At 40.2% G+C, this 17,970-nt stretch overlaps 1 protein-coding gene across 1 annotated transcript in view; it reads right to left on the reverse strand.

The window, feature by feature from the left end:
* Positions 1-2,405: 2,405 nt before the first annotated feature.
* LOC133479188 (proline-rich transmembrane protein 1-like) overlaps positions 2,406-17,970 on the reverse strand; it is a 31,683-nt gene continuing 16,118 nt past the window's right edge. Inside the window, exon 3 of the mRNA XM_061775793.1 lies at positions 2,406-4,613. Coding sequence (XP_061631777.1) covers positions 4,458-4,613 — 156 coding nt within the window. The 3' untranslated portion in view covers positions 2,406-4,457. The remainder of the gene's footprint in view (positions 4,614-17,970) is intronic.

The raw sequence follows: 17,970 nt of genomic DNA on the forward strand, positions 1-17,970 counted from the left end.
TTACTCACATTCATACCTAGGGGCAATTTAGAGTCTTCAATTGACCTATCATGCATATTTTTGGTATGGGAGGAAACCGGAGAAACCTACACAGGCACGGGGAGAACATGCAAACTCCACACAGGTGAGGCCAGATTTTAAAGTCCTCAGAACTGTGAGGCAGATGTGCAGTCGTCCACTGTGCCTGTTAGGCTGATTGAAGACTCTAAATTGTCTATAGATGGAAGAGTGAGTGTGAATGCTTGCTTGTATAGTATGTGGCCTGCAAGTGTCTGGCGACCAGTCCAGGGTAGGCTCCAGCTCACCTGTCACCCTAATGAGGAGAAATGCTATAGAAGAGGGGTGTCAGACTCATTTTGTCAGCGGCGCAGATTGTAGCTATGGTTTCCCTTAGAGGGTCGTTATGACTGTGGAACCATATCTATGTATAATTGCCTCATCATATATATATACAGTGGAACCTTGGTTTTCATATGCCTTAGTTTTTGAAAAAAAGTTTCCCCCTGAAATTTTGTCCCAATTTTTGTACATCAGCTTGGTTTCCGTACAGTTGAAAATGGTCCAAAATGTATCATACTGCCCGCAGCACTCATAACTTTAATATTTTAAAATGTGTTATTAAAAGTAAAGACAATTTGAAAGTTTGGTCCAGAAGGACATGAAGTAGATGAACATGATTCACTTACGCAGGCCACATTAATTAATATGGCGGGCCGGATCTGGCCCCCGGGCCTTGAATTTGACACCTAGAATTATAGAAATAGAAAATTATCGATATCCCTGATTTTAAAAGATCTTTTTGATGAAACTCAATCATTTACACAGCTTCAAAAGGATCCTGGTAACTCAGGATAAGTTAGAGCAGAGTTGAGCAAACTTCTGTGAACTCGGGCCACATCCATCCATTTTTCCATCCTGCTTATCCGCACTAGGGTCGCAGGGGTCCCAGCTGACTCTGGGCAGCGGCAGGGTACACCCTGAACTGCTATTTAAGATGGAATAGGCTCCAGCACACCTGCTACCCTAGTGAGGAGAAGCGGCTCAGAAAATGGATGCATTATTAAAATAAGCAATTTAACATATTTTACATACACATTGTTTTTTTAGCTATTATTTTTGGTAGTTATATTAAACAATTGGTTAATTAATATACTAAATGAGAAAATGCGTTATTATTTTATTATTACAATATACATATTCAGGTATTTCTTTTTTTGGGGCCCATCTGTCCGTTTTAAAAATCCAATGTGGCCATCGAACACAAAACTGCCCCCCTGTCTGAGAACAATGTCTTCCAGTCGTGTCACGTAGTGTGCCATTACCATCTAAAACACAGATTTAACAAACCAAAACGATCATTTTCACTCAAAACTTTGTCAGGTCATAAATAGTGCAACATACTGTGTAGTAAAGTTAGACCTTGTTTCTAGGTTGCCACTAGGAGGAAGTAAAAGCATGGTAATGAACCAGCTCCAGAAGCATAGCATTGCACTGGGAATTGTATAGCATTGGGATTACTGTACTGTACTGTACTAATCACCAAGCTTCCCAATTGGGATTGTTGTTTCTATAATTACAACAATATAACTACAATTCTGTTACAAGGTGCCAGCCCTTGTGGACTGTTCTACCTTGTTGGGTTGAGGTTTAATAATTGACAAAGTGTTTGGTATTGAGTCGGCTGCATTCTATCTGGGTTTATAGTTTTATTCTTTTATCGTGCCAATGAGACAAAAGGCTTCTTGACAAATACTGACCCCATTTGACAAGAAATACGGTCAGTGAATCTAACAGTGATGAATATGTCAAATAAATGCAACCACAAAGCCTTGTATTTTGTCATAATAACAATGGAAGAAAAATTAAACAGCGATTGATTATCACGTTTTGATGCCATGCCGCATCCACTTTACATGGTGTAGGCAAAATATAATTTGGCAATCTAGTGTCGCCCATTGGGATGTGAATTGGTAAGAATTTAGCAATTCCATAAACGATATTACTTTTTTAAATTGCTTATTCCTTGTCAATTCTCATCAATTTTCAGTAATTCCAGCAGACAGTAGGTAAACTGATGAGTTTGACTCTGCCATTGCACATCTGCCTTACAGTTGTGAGGACACGGGTTCAAATCCGGCCTCCCCTGTGTGTAGTTTGTATGTTGTCCCCGTGCCTACGTGGGTTTTCTCCTGGTACTCCAGTTTCCTCTCACATTCCAAAAACATGCTTTGCAGGTGTATGTCTAAACAAGCCCTGCGATTGTCTGGCGACCAGTTCAGGGTGTAGTTTTGTAATAATTTTTTTTGTGATCTTTGTCTGTCTTTTTTATTTTAACAGCAGTTTGTTCACCTAATCTATCCACTGTCAATGAGGCCGGTGAAAATAAAAGGAGCCCAAAGCAAAGCTTGTATTTTTCTTTTCAAAATATGTGGAACTTTATTTATAAAGAAATTTGTTACAAAGTACAGGCTGGCTTTTTCAGCTTTGGATGAGAGAAGAACATAGACACTCTGCAAGGATACATAGCAGATAATGACCATTTCACAACAACCGCCTCATAACCAACCAACCTGCTGATTTTGGTACATTTTCCTCTTTGGCCTTGCACACCAAAAAATGTGACACCAAAAATTGGAGGAGGAGTGGATGACATCATATAACATCTCTCCTCCTGCAAATTATGTGATTAGTTTTCACGACATGATAGAAAAGCATAAATTTCTGAGGGTTAGTCATCATAGACACATTCAAAAGCAAAGTGGAAGGAAGCAACAGTAAAAAAAAAAAAATCTGAATATAATTTCTGACGTCTGCACGTGTGGCGCAACAATCCAGTACTCCGTTTTTAAGGCATCAAAGGCAGAACACTAAGCAGGATATAATACTATAAATCTTTGGAAGGGGGAGGGTCCTCTTGGACAGTAATTTTACATGGAAAGACCACTTGCAATCATCCATCCATCCATCCATTTTCTGAGCCGCTTCTCCTCACTAGGGTCGCGGGCGTGCTGGAGCCTATCCCAGCTGTCATCGGGCAGGAGGCGGGGTACACCCTGAACTGGTTGCCAGCCAATCGCAGGGCACATACAAACAAACAACCATTTGCACTCACATTCACACCTACGGGCAATTTAGAGTTTTCAATTAACGTGCATGTTTTTGGGATGTGGGAGGAAACCGGAGTGCCCGGAGAAAACCCACGCAGGCACGGGGAGAACATGCAAACTCCACACAGGCGGGAGCAGGGATTGAACCCGGGTCCTCAGAACTGTGAGGCTGACGCTCTAACCAGACGGCCACCGTGCCGCCCACTTGCAATCAATCCCTTTTAAACCAGAGGCCTCAACCGAGGCCAAAGTGCAGAAAAAAATACTCAACTGATTTCAATGAAACTTAGTGGAAGGGAGTGACATCCATCCATCCATCCATTTTCTGAGCCGCTTCGCCTCACTAGGGTCGTGGGAGTGCCGGAGCCTATCCCACCTATCATCGGGCAGGAGGCGGGGTACATCCTGAAATGGTTGCCAGCCAATCGCAGGGCACATAGAAATAAACAACCATTCGCACTCACATTCACACCTATGGGCAATTTAGAGTCTTCAATTAACCTTCCATGCATCTTTTTGGGATGTGGGGGGAAACCGGAGTGCCCGGAGAAAACCCACGCAGGCACGGGGGAGAACATGCAAACTCCACACAGACGATTGAACCCCGGTCCTCAGAACTGTGAGGCAGACGCTCTAACCAGTCGCTCAACATGCCGCCGGGAGTGGCAAAAAATGGAAATTATTTTTATTTATATATTATATTGATTAACATCCCTCAAGGGAAAGAGGAGGTCATTATCAGCCATCTTCAAGCTGACTTTGTGAGGCTGAATCGAAGGGGCTAGTGTAGCCGAAAACAATGGCAGCCATTGACGATATGAGGAAGGATGTTGCTTGAGAGGCAGTTTTATCAGAAATGTGAATCATTTCTTTCCCTCTCGAAGCAGAGGAAAAACAGCACTTTTTCATGCAAAGGATGATTTTACGCTTCAGGCTATTTTCATGTATCCTTGTTGTGGCGACTGGCCCATGATAGATGTGAAAAACAGTGATGTATGTCCATTCTACCACCTTTGAAGTTTATTTTGAAAGCTATGTTTATTGACACCTTCTGTACGATTATGTTTGGGAAAAAAATAACAAAAAACGGTTGTTTTTACACATGTACCGGTACCAAACACCAGGGAAACTGATCGGAAAGGAGTTCACATTTCAACCGGCTCAAATATAATAGAAACATTTGGATTATTTTAATTTTGTCATATTGCGAACAAATCAAAACAGATCAAATCCTCCGACATTTCTCTTTTAACTAACAGACAATCAGGTGACTTCAACGCAAAGGCCAGAGTGAGCTGATGTAGTATTTGGAAATGGAAAATAGGATAATAGGAATTTTTTTAAATAAGTTTAGCGAGACACCAGGGACACCACAACCACCACATAGATGATTAAGAGGACAGCGCCGCCGATGCCGAGTCCTAGGGCCACGTGGTTAAGTGTTCTGGCAGTGCGGCTGCTCCGCTCGGCCATCAGCTGATCCCCACTGTGGTTGGCTTCTCGGGCCTAGAGTAAAAAAAAAAGTCACAAATAGTTTGTCATACATACTTGTACAAAATCTTTGACCTAACACAGTTGCCTCTGAATGACAAACAGTATTGAAGTTCGTGCCACTTGTTATTGGCTGGATCAAATACACATCAACTGTCGTATTTATGGAATGACATTTGAGCATTAATTCAATATTCTTCACATCCATCTTAAGGTCACTGTACTAGTACAGTCTTTGTGCTCACTAGCAGGACAACTTTGGCATACTAGTAGGCAGTGTTGGGGAGTAACTAATTACATGTAACAGAACATACATTACAAAATGTATGCAATTGTAATCCATTACATTACTGGGAGAAAATGGGTAACTAAATTACAGTTGCTTTTGGAATTTTCCAAGATTACAAATTTAAGTTATATTTGAAAAATCCCCCCAAAAGCTAATTTTCATCACTTCTTCCGTCTAACGATTTTGAAAAGTAAGGTTCATAGGCTACGTTCACACTGTAGGACATGATGCCTAATTCAGAGTTTCTTTTAAACCCAATCTTTTATCGAGTCGTTCACATTACAAAAAACAAATGTGACTTCTACCAAGGACAGAATGCGTCCGTGGCGTCACACAAATGCGCACAAAACAGGACGTCACATTGCGCTTATGCACAAACATTAGGTACCGTGTTGAAGGAAGTAAATACGGCCCCATTTACATTACAGACTACGAAAAACAATAGCATGCAGTATAGTTTTGTCACTGCCCAAACTTGGATATTTCAGCCCACTTCTAACTTGAGAAAACGCTTTGCGGTAAGTTGCAGATGTTTTTATTGTTGTTTTGGCTGTGCAAAGGGCAACATTAGCCCTATTTTATGGTCACAAGTAACTGTAAAACATGCATCTTCTGGGTTACGTTCTGTTCTCTCTCTCTCTCTCTCTCTCTCTCTCTCTCTCTCACACACACACACACACTATCAATAAGTGTGGTCAGCAAACAGCTTCTTCATTCAGTCATTTTAGTGGATAAAGAAAATAATGTTTCTGTAAGGCCCTATGCATATGCTGTTGTTTTTTCCCACGTAAAAATTTAAATGGCGGCAGGTGTGTGCGGACTCCCATTGAACATGAGTTTGAATCTGATCTGTTACTTCTGAACACAGACACATGCCAGCTTTAAGAGGGAGTACATCCTTTTGCTTGTCCGTGGAGCTGAATTTGTTATTTTACAAAGATTTTTTAAATTATGTTTTAGATTAAGTAATATTGTTCAGCTCTATCTGAATTTTCACATTCATATCTTATTTAGTTATTTTATATTTTATTTGGCTTACATGCTTTGATTTAAAAAATAAATCAGATGTTAGTCATGAGTTACTCGTTACTTGAGTAGTTTTTTCGCTGAGGACTTTCTTACTCAAATAATTATTTGGAGGACTACTTTTTACTTTGACTTGAGTCATATCATTCTAAAGTAACAGTACTCTTACTTGAGTAAAATTTTTGGCTACTCTACCCACCTCTGATCAAATGTAATCCATTATATTACTTTGAGAAAGTAATTGAAATGTTATCTCACTGTTACATTTTCAACAGGGTAACTTGTAACCGACTATATTTCGAGAGTAAGTAAGTAGCAGGGAAACTACATAACTCGTGAGGAAGAACTGCACTAGTTGACAACAGCATGCTACTAATACTAATTAACATCTAGGCAAATCGGAATTGTCGCTTGACCCATGCAGTGTATAAATTTAGCCGTATTAGTTATGATGCAGCTCTCAGAGAAAACAGGAACAGGATTGTCATGGTCTGTGTTTTGGTTTGGGTTGTGTTTCGTTTTGTTCCATGTTTGTCGTGTGCTCATTTGGTTGTTGTGTCCACCTGTTCTCGTCAACCTGCCTCGTGTCGCCCAATCAGCTCTCTCCAGCCACCCGTCTTGTCCAGGTGTTCCTCGTTGTCTCGTCAATCTGTTTGTATTTAGTTCCCTGGTTTCTTTCACTTCTTGTTGGTTCATTGTCTTTCTAGTATGTCATTGTCATGTGTCATTGTCCCTATCTTACTCACCAATCAGTTTGTTTCCAGTTTCAGGTATTTAAGTGTTTCTTTGTTACTTTGGTTGTTTTGTGTTGTGGGACTTCGTTTAGTTTTGCTTTATCCGTGTTCCTTGTTTGCCTGTTTTTGAAGATGAAATATAATTTTTTGAGACTCCCGCACTCCTGCCTTGCCTCCCTGCTTCCCTGTACTTGGGTCCTCCGCGTTTTTTGCATTGCCTTCCTCGCCCTCGCCTTCGACACAGATGTCCCTTTCTCATACGAGCAGTCATGTGATCTTATGACTTGACGCCAAAACTGATTATAAGCAGGTGATAGTTGTAATGTCTGTTTAATATCTAAAGTACAAGGCTTTATCTAAAGCAAACTGCTTCAGGGGAGGCTTCATAATGACTAGGCTGGCGTGTTGTTTGAAGCACATGATGGAAGGCTGATAAGAAAGAATGTGGCTCAGCGTGACTGGAAGCGTTTACTCTAAAATAAATCTGGTGTCACATTTGAAAGCTATAAAACACATTTGCATAAGAGAACATTAGCAGGTGAATTGGGCTGGAATTATTTTATTTATGCCTCTAAAAGAGGAGGTAGGTTGATAACATCTCGTGATCAGTGGTAGGAAGCCACACAGAAAAACTTTACCGTACTGAAAGAGATTTGGCAAAGGAGTGAAATAAGTACTTTTACTTTCTTTGGAGTTCTGTAGCCTACTTCTACTTAAATACACAGCGCTGCATCTGCTTTTGATAGTGATGAGTGAAAAACTATGCTCTTAAGTGATGGCAAGGAAATTCCAAGCAGGATGATAAAAAGAAAATGAACATGAATGTATCAAAGTCTAGTGGGGGATGTTGCAGTCCATTTGGAGAACATGATCTGCGCCTTTAACAACACCACCCCTGCGGCCTTAGCGCCAGTCTAAATCAACTGTTGGTCCCACCAAGCAACTACAGTACATGTATGGGCCTTTCTTTAACTGGACCGTCCTCTCTCCTATTTAGTCAACTATGTGCGTCACACAAGCTGAGTGACGCGGCTTTCTCTCTGGTGGAGGAAAAAACTCTTAAAATTCCTTCTCACCGGGGAATACAAGGCTCACATTACACTTTGTAATCATGAAGAAAAACAAGCCTGGGCAACTGTGTTTGACAAAAAAGTTACTATACTCCAATCCATCCATTTATGTTTAGCGATACAGTATTTTGGGTGATCTTCTATTACATTTATATAAGTTTTGGTTTGTGGGGAAACAAGAATGAGATGGTGGGAGTGGGCAATGAGTGTGTTGGCGGTGCTTTGAATGCATGTGCGCATTTACTAAAGGGTGTGTGTGTGTGTGTGTGTGAGTGTGTGTGTGTGTGTGTGGTTAGCTGGTGCCGTGAGAAGGTTGTGTAAAGCTGCTCATGATTGCCAGCAGCTGCTTGGCTCACTTTCAGTCATCGCCGACTATTGTTCCAAACACTATGGCGCTGTCCTCAGAGCCAATGCTTTATTTACGTTAACACGTTACACAACACTGTCAAGTAAAAGGTAGCTACTTTTCTCTGGCTTTTCAATATCCCATGTTCAACTTTTAATTTCAAAGGTTCGAGCAAAAAACATTCTCAGCGTTCATTTGTAGCACTCTGTGGGGAAAAGAGGGTGTGTTTACATTACAACAACTTGTTTAAAAAACTTGTCTTTTTGAAGTGTGAAGTCCAAATTACACTGCCAAAACAATCCCTGTTAACACAGACATGAGAAAACAACTGGAAACACTGCGATATGCATTGCAGAGGAGGTAGGCAGTTGGCAGTAATATCACTTTATACACTAAGCCCATATGCATCGGCTATGGGCTCCAAGACAAAATTGGCTTCGATTCACCGTTTACACCCAGCTAGATGGCTTTTTCTGGGTATTTCCAAACCAAGCGACTGTCTCGGGCCCCAAGCTGAAGGGTGCCCCCGGACACGGCTGACATTGGGCCATATCAATGACAAAACACTGCAATACACTACAAACACATGTTGCAGTAGGGAGCCCCCTCATAGGGAATCTTACTAGTTGTTGCTGGCTGGTGGGCCCTGAGAGACGGCTGATATTGGCCCATGTTAGAAACTCTACATTGTTGATGTTTAATATATCGAGGGTCATTTTTCCATCTGAGTTTGAAATGTCCTATTCTATTGGCAGTCCTAAGTTGAATGCATCTCGTGCTGAGGCACAACCGAAACAGAACTCAACGTTTTGTCTCGCTTTGCTTCAGAGTCCCGATGCAGCTATGAATTGTTTGTGTCGTCAAACTTTGTTGCATTTTGCCGGTATTCTCTCGGCTATTGTTGTGTATAATCGCCAAAAGATGAAGTTAATTACTTATAATTACTTATTACGGTTTGTTTTGAATGATCCTCTGTTTTAGTCCATATCAGTGACACAACTGTAATCAGACACTGCAATGACATATTGGGATTTGGAGAGCGCCATAATGGTCCACCTACGTGCAGGTTTGTTGTAAATACAGCTAGCGTACAACAAAATTAAATGATCAATCATGGCACGTAAAAAGAAAAAACAGACGAGGATGAAAAAAAGAAAATGAGAAAACAAGGCAGTAGTAAGGCGGGAATGTGTGTGTGTGTGTGTTATAAAAGGCAGTTTGTCTCAGTCCCACCCCGCAGAAGAGAATTTTGCTGCACATTATCAGCTTAGATTAGTTAAAGAGCAGACCCACTATTACAAAAGCTGAGACAAAACAATATACATTTGTTTCAATTTGTTTACACACAACTCCTATATGCCTTTATTAGGAGTCTTGCAAAAAGTTAGTCCCTTCCCTCCAAATGAGTGCCAGTAATACAAGTTACAGTAGTTCCCACAGAGCAGAGGGAATATATGACTGTGGGTGCATCTCATTTCTATATTTGGAACTTCCGAGGTCCTGGCTCCTCTGTTTACATGCTAGCTTCTCCCACCAGAAATTCCAACGAGGAGCAAGGACATTAACGCAGGAGGAGGTAGGAATGTTTAGGGGAAATCACGTTCCTCGATGACGTCATTTCATGGAGACGTCTACGAAAGATGACGACACATCATTAACGTGTCGCAAATGAACCGTATGCGTTGCTAAATTATTACTATCGCCACAGAGGTCCACTTTATGCTTCATATATTAGGTGGGATTACATGTAAATCAAATATAATCAACGCTGTTACTCTTTACAACTTTGCAAATGCAATAACAATCGTGATTGGTCAAAGCCAAACCCGTCCTGTTCTCCGCCAGCGCACAGCGCATTTTTGGAGTGACTCGTAAATACATGTACTGTTTGTAAAGTGTTGACATGCTGCTTATGTATTACGGTGAATCCAAAAGCAGTGTAGAACCGACCAAATGTTTTTATTTTCTTTGTGTCCAAATGCAGCAAGCAAAATGACAGCCTAATTTCTACACAAACCTTAGAAATATGTGATTGGTTAGGCGTATAGTAACTATGAGCCAGTGTATTTGTCATTTTAGTATTAAATACAGCCCCAAATACAACAGATACTAAGCAAAATATGTATATTCAATAATCAAGGACTGACGAAAACAGAAGATTAGCTATTTAAGTTGAAGTTCTGCTCTGTTCATGATGCAGCTGTTGTACGCCCATTTTCAAACGTCACCATCGAGGATCCATGGGACTTCCGCAAAGAACGAATCAGATGTACCTCGATTTATGCGAGCTCGTGGCGGTTCCTCAATGCTCGATTTCACTCCTCGATGCGCATTTAAGACACTTGAGATGCTCCTTAAAATGGCGGCGTGGCAACAACTTTAGGGTCGCTTTCAATGTTTTGAGGAGCGAGAAACAAGTAAGGTTGCATTTAAGGGACTTGAGATGCACCCTGTAAGTAATGTTGTAGGCTCCGTTTATGTGTTGCTCCTCCATGCGTGTTAAAGTAGCAGTTTCTTTTAAGGTTTACAGTAATATTACCTTAACAGTAATCTATGCTAATTTCCTTTAGCCCATCTATGGCGTTTTGCATGATAAGTATGCATTAAGATAGTAGGCTTTCATTCGACAAAATTATATGGTTCGGGCGAACATTTGGTGTTTAAATATCCCATGTTTAATTCCTGTTTTTTTTGTGTATAAGTTTTACACTAAACTTAAACTGACAGTGACAAATAAACAGCTCGGAGCAAGCACCACCTTTCATTTGGAAAACAGTGCAAATAAGAGAGTGAGAAAAGGTGCTAAGGAAAAGTCTTAAAATCATTTTCAGCAAGTTTATGTTTGTTTTAATAAGTTTAAATGTGTTTTACACTTGTAATAGGGGTAGAACAATAAATTAAAAAAAACTTTTTCTATAGTGTATGGTCTCTCTATATCATTGAACCCCGAGGGATGTATTCATGTACATTTTACTGCAGAAGTCTGAAAAGAACAAACATACCAATAGTGCCGTGTTCCGCCATTATTGTTTTGGTCATTGGGCGCTTAACATGAAAGTCATCCATTTTCACAGCAGACTGCTTGCAGCGTTTTTGTGGAAAATTGTGATGCTGTTGTTACAATAAACTTCCATTTTAAGTCCCCTTTAAAAAAATATATATAACATCCATTAAATCTAAAAATCAGACCCACAACAAATGTGATATTTGCTTGCTGTAAAAGATAGGTGGAAGTGGTTTCTATTTATCTCTCAAGCTGCCCATTTATGAGTGAATGAATATCTTGAAAAAATAATATGAATGAAGAGTCTAAAGTGTGAATGTGAGCGTATATGCTTGTCTATCGCTACCTCATCTCTCATTAAGTCAACTGGGATATGTTGTAGCTTCTCTTTGGTCTGCTTCCATCACATCTTCTCTACATCCGGACATTCCCACAAATGTGATATTTTGCCTTTACTCGCAACACTTTCTCTCTCTGCCATCTATTGTCAACAAACAGCAAGTGGGCACATAACGTTATTTGTTATATTATTTTGTGTGTAAAGATGGGAAAGGGAGAGTTTGACTTGATATGTGTGGGAAAATTCTGGCCTACAGAACTAAATATGCCTGGTGACAGAGACGGCAAGGAAATCTCACAACCGACCGAGATAGTCAGGATATCTGTTGAAGGAAATGTTTTGTTATGCGATCCTATTTTTGCATTTTGCAACACTCAACATCCATTTCTAACATAACACCCCTCACCAATAATCTTTATCTGTTTCTATAGCCTTGAGGAGAGATACTCTGTATATTGCGTTTCTAAGCTAAACACACCCACATATAGATGCAACAACAGAGGCTGGCTGCTCCATAGAAACATTGTATCAACATAGAGTAAGTTGGCTGCAGCTCACGGATGATAAACAGACCGATTTGTGCTACAGATGCCTTCTAGAAGGGGAATCCAAGTTGAATGCCCACATCTGGGATTTATTGTAGGACGATGCTCTGGGAAGTGGCTTGAAGACTGCTAACAGCAAACCTGTTTGTCCTCTGCGGAACAACAACAAACGTTACAAAATTTCCACATCCATTTTTTTTTTTTTACATGTCTATGAAATATTCTACCGGGTGATTGAAAAGTAACTCCCTCATTTTAAGTATTTGTAATTTATTTCTGAACTATAATTCTTACAAGAAATGAACATGAGAAGAAAGTGTATTCCATTGAGTTTTATTTAAAATTCAATATGGGCGCCAGCATTAGCCACCAGTTTCTCAAACCGCCTGGGAACCCCATTAACTGATTTCACAAGGAACTCTTGTGGGATGGAAGACATAACTTCTCGTATTCGTCCTTCAAGTTCTTCCAAAGTCGTTGGTTTGGTAGAATAGACTCCTTTAATCATGGAACATACACGAAAAAAAGAGAAAAATATTACAACATATGAATAAATTATAAGTATTTTAAAATAGGGAGTTACTTTTCAATCGCTTTGTAGTAGGGTGTAGAAGAAACAACATATTGAAAGTACAATTCTTAAAATAGGCCTTTGAAGAAATGACACCCAAGAAGTCCAGTCAGCACAGCTGTTCCAGCCACAAGAGGCAATTACATTAATCCAGTTTTCCTGGGAGTAAGGGAGTAGGAGTAGCTGTAAGACATCTCAAGGGGACATTCATTATGACACAGCAGAAGCCTGCACAATCTACTAAATATACAGTCCCCTCCAAAAGTATTGGAACGGCAAGGTCAATTCCTTTGTTTTTGTTGTATCCAGAAGACATTTGGGTTTCAGATCAAAAGATGAACGTGAGAAAAAGATTAGAATTCCAGCTTTTTTCATTCATTCATCTTCCGTTCCGCTTATCGTCACTAGGGTCGCGGGCGTGCTGTAGCCTATCCCAGCTATCGCCGGGCGAGAGGCCGGGTACACCCTGAACTGGTCACAAGCCAATCGCAGGGCACATATAAACAACCAACCATTCGCACTCACATTCACACCTCCGGGCAATTTAGAGTATTCAATTAACTGGGACTCTTTCATTGGGTATGGGGCCACTCACTTATTGCGACAAATAATTCATGAATATGCAAATTGCTTGTGTATCCCCTCACTCATATTCTCGTCCTATAGTCTTTTATAATTTACATAGTCAATCTCACCACACTTCAGTTGTACAGCCGGGTTCACGACCCTGCGTGCTTCTTCTCCTGTCCTTGTCCTGTTCCAGCTTGTCCTGTCCTTCCCTCACAGAGTGTAGCACTACAGCCCCATGCAACACTCATATTTAATGTTTCATTGTTGTAGATAATGTAATGACTTACTTTTCTCATCCTGTTTACAATTAGTGCTTTGTCTTCGTTTCTCTCTCCCATCTAGAAACTTTGTTCTGTTCGACTCTGATTCTCAATAACCTTCAATTATAATAATAAGAAACCACAGCGGAAGCTTAAAAACTCCAGTGTGACACAGTAAAACTGTTCCACCATAAAAGGGATACAGATCATCCATTCTGCTTGACCTAACAGCCGAACAGGACAAAAAAAAATAAAATAAAAAAATTAAATGTACACATTACAGTTGAAAAGCGGGAAGTATGTAAGATGATTTATTTTTATGTTGATGTTGGGTGTTTTATTTGTACGTGGTAGGCCTACTTATTTTATTTTTTGGAACTAATGGGATGGATTGTGTATGGGGCGGATATATTTTATGGGAGTCAGAATCGTTATTCTCTCTCTGTGTGGTGTTCATTGACGCACGACTTTCAACTTGAGATAAACACTCACTAGCACACAACTTAAAAGTGATACTAATGTGGAATATGCTTCGTAGGCACATCTCTTCAACAAGGCGGCAAGTTGCAATGCTTCTGCAATCTGCATCCCTTCCAATGCAACCTTTCGGTCACGTGGGCCAGTCAGTCAATCAGTGTATTTCTTGTGACGTACCAACATAGTCACATGGGTTCCGCATCCAATCAGGTGCATTTACACTCAAATGAGGAAGTGACGCATACTAGCAGCCTGGCTAAGCGGCGTGGCTTCTTATATCCGGAACAAAACTCAATTTTAGGCATAACGGCTAATTGTTTAATACAGAGACAAGACCATGACGATATTGAGGCACTTTTAATTTTGCGATATTGTGAATTTTCTGAAATCCCTACACTTCATGAAAACAGTTTTTCTGTACAATTTAAAACATTCTTTTTTTATTAAATTTTTATATTTATATTTTAAAAAACTTATTTCTTCGGGGAGGGGGGTGGAACGGATTAATAGCGTTTCCATTCATTTCCATGGGGAATGTTGAGATGATGCAAGTGGTTAAAATTACGAGCGTGTATATAGTCACCATTATAATGGTTGTTCAAGTTTAAAAATTTCGTGTGAATCCCACTTTGATTTTCTGTTAGGAAACTTTCTTATTTCACATTAATTTGAGAAGATTCTTTTGAAAATATTGGCGTATCATTCTCAGTGTCCTTAAAACCACATGGACCTATAACCTAGTTTAGATCGGTGTGCATTATTTAGAATATTCCACTTGATGATGAATAATACCTTGGTGGCAACTGGGGATTCTTGATGAGGAGAGGAAATACTGATCATGTCTTCAGCCATGAAGCTAAAAATACAAACAGTGGCTGATATTGTCCGTGGTCCTTAAATGCTAAAACTATGAGAGCAAGCTGATGATTTGGGTAACAAAGAACTGCTTGATGACACGGTCACAGGACCCCGCTTGTACGGCTGATCAAGAGGATGCTGCATTCAAAATTTCAGCGCTCTAAAATGTCCTTAGCATGACTCACATTAACCCTTATCAATGTCAAAATCCTTCCTACTGAATGCTAAAAGAATTATTGCGCCACTCTCAAATTAAATTACTTAAATTGACTGCATGCTTAACATACACTCATCTATTGGTAGATGCCAGCCACAACATTAAGCCCAGATAAATTGTCTTTTCATTTTCATTCCTAACAGTTTCTGCATTGTTGTTGTGTGTGCATGAAGATTTTTGCCTTTTTTGATGGCTATGGCTACAAACCCCAATTCCAATGAAGTTGGGATGTTGTGCATAAGATAAATCCTTTCAACCTCTATTCAATTGACTACACTACAAACTACAAAGACAAGATATTTGATGTTCAAAGTGATGAAAATTCTTGTGTTTTTGCAAATATTCTCACACGTTAAATTTTATGCCTACAACACATTCCAAAAATGTTGAAACAGGAGCAACAAAAGACTGGGAAAATTGAGGATTGCTAAAAAAACACCTGTTTGAAACATTCCACAAGTGAACAGGTGAATGTCATGATTGGCTATAAAAGGAGCAGCCCCGAAAGGCTTAGTTGTTCACAAGCAAGACCGGGGCGAGGTTGACCAGCTTGTGAACAAATGTGTGGGGAAATGGATCAACAATTTAAGAACAAAATTTCTCAACGTTCCATTGGAAGAAATTTCGGGATTTCATCATCTACGGTCCATAACATCATCAAAAGAAATGTAGGCGTAATGCATGTCGGCGGCAAAGCCGAAAAACAACATAGAATGCCCGTGACCTTCTATTCCTCAGGCGACACTGCATTAAAAACCTGCATCATTGCGTGACTGATATTGCCATGTGGGCTCAGGAAAACAATTGTCAGTTAACACCGTACATCGCTAAAGCTACAAAGGCAAGTTAAAACTTTACCATGCAAAACAAAAGACATACATCCACAGAAATGCTGCTGGCTTATCTCGGCCCAAGCTCATCTGAGATGGACTGATGCAAAGTGGAAAAGTGTGCTGTGGTCTGAGGAGTCCACATTTCAAATGGTTTTGGGAAATCATGGATGTTGTGTTCTCCAGGCCAAAGAGGAAAAGGACCCTCCGGATTGTTATCAGCGCAAAGTTCAAAAGCCAGCATCATACCTACTTGCGCATCTGTGAAGGCACCATTCACGATGAAAGGTACATACAGGTTTTGGAGCAACTTATGCTGCCATCCAGGCAACGTCTTTTTCAGGGACGTCCTTGCTTATTTCAGCAAGAAATTCCAAGTCACATTGTGCGTGTGTTACAACAGCGTGGTTTTGGACATTTGAGCAACTGAAGTTGTACATCAAGCAAGACTGGGAAAGAATTCCAACTAAAAAGCTTTAACAATTAGTGTCCTCTGTTCCAAAACACTTTTTGAGGATTATTGAAAGGCAAGTTGATGTAACAGTCGTAAACATGCCCATGCCCCATCAAATTCAAAATGAGTGAATATTTACCCAAAAACAAACAATAAGGTTGATCAGTTTGTACATGAAATATCTTGTCTTTGTAATGTCCATCCATCCACTTTCTGAACCGCTTATTCTCATAGGGTCACGGGCGTGCTGGAGCCTATCCTAGCTATCTTTGGGCGAGAAGCAGGGTACACCCTGAACTGGTCGCCAGCCAATTGCAAGGCACATATAAACAAACAACCATTTGCACTCACATTCACACCTACGGGCAATTTAGAGTCTTCAATCAACCTACCGCGCATGTTTTTGGAATGTGGGGGGAAACCGGAGTATCCGGAGAAAAACCACACAGGCACAGGGAGAACATGCAAACTCCACACAGGCGGGGCCGGGACTGGGAAGCCCAGTCCTCAGAACTGTGAGGCAGATGTGCTAACCAGTCATCCGCTGTGCCGCCGTCTTTGTAATGTATTCAATTGAATATAGGTTGAAAAGGATTTGTACTCAGAATAGGAATTGGGTTTGTATTTGGAGACTCGTTATTAGAAGATAACAGTACACAAACTTCATTACGCAATAATTAATAGAGCTGGTTATTATCATCACTGCCAAGCACGAAAACACAATAGTTTGTTGTGATAATGTTTTGTTTTTGTTGTTGTTAGCCAATTAGCAGAAAATGTGTTATTGAGTTTAGGCTTGTTTTTCATGTTTTATTGACAAGACTTGTCTTGCACCAGCAGTATGAGTTTGACAGAGAGCCATGTCTTTTGTTCTTGTGCGTGTGGCCTGACAAAAGGCTTTTCTTTGTCCGCTGCCTCGTTCTTGTTAGAGCGCAAGCGGCTCATCGTATAAACTGCTTCTCTTCACGATGTAATCGGACAAATAACCACAGATATGGCACTCTTTTATTTGTGATAATAGTTGAATCTTGCCAGGGAGCTTTCTTTATTGGGTAACAATATCCTTGCTGGAGCATTGGCTCTCTTGGCCATTGTGGTAGAAATACCAAATTGAGAATGTCAAGTAGGGCAGCTACATTCCAGCAGCAAGACCCATATCACCCCAGCACTCTTCTATTCTTCAGTTTTTTTTCCCTCTTTTACTCTTGGAACTATCTGGGTTCTTTCTCCTTCAGCCATCTGGTAGTACAGCTAGCAAAGATGCAGATGCAGTTCAATGTTCTCCACTTGAATCCCTCCTCTGTTCCTGAAAGTCAATTCCCTCTGCAATCTCAAATGTTTCCTCTTACCGTACATTGTATGGTTTTGTGCTGACGCTACAGGAACTAATAGAGAGGCACTACTTGACTATTCACATTGTACATTCTAGCTGTTGGTGGTCCACTTAATGTGGTGTCTAAATTGATCAGTAAGAGTCTTTTTTTTTTTTAAATGCTAATACAATGCCAATAACAAAGTAATATGCTTCTCTCAATTGCATGTGATGTACGTATGTGTTAAAAAAACTTAAAGGGAGCACTACTATTGGGTGACGCCCAGTAAAGTTTACCGCAATTTCTCGTGTATAATGCGCACCCATGTATAATACGCACCCCCAAAGTTGACCTCAAAATTCTGAAAAACCCTTCTACTTGGGTATAATGCATTTTTACAATTCATGATTTTGCTTCTACCCATATTATCAATACAAGAAGTATGATTTGTATTTTGTTAGTTTTTAA

Source organism: Phyllopteryx taeniolatus, chromosome 6, assembly GCF_024500385.1.
Source record: "Phyllopteryx taeniolatus isolate TA_2022b chromosome 6, UOR_Ptae_1.2, whole genome shotgun sequence".
Lineage (NCBI taxonomy): Eukaryota > Metazoa > Chordata > Actinopteri > Syngnathiformes > Syngnathidae > Phyllopteryx > Phyllopteryx taeniolatus.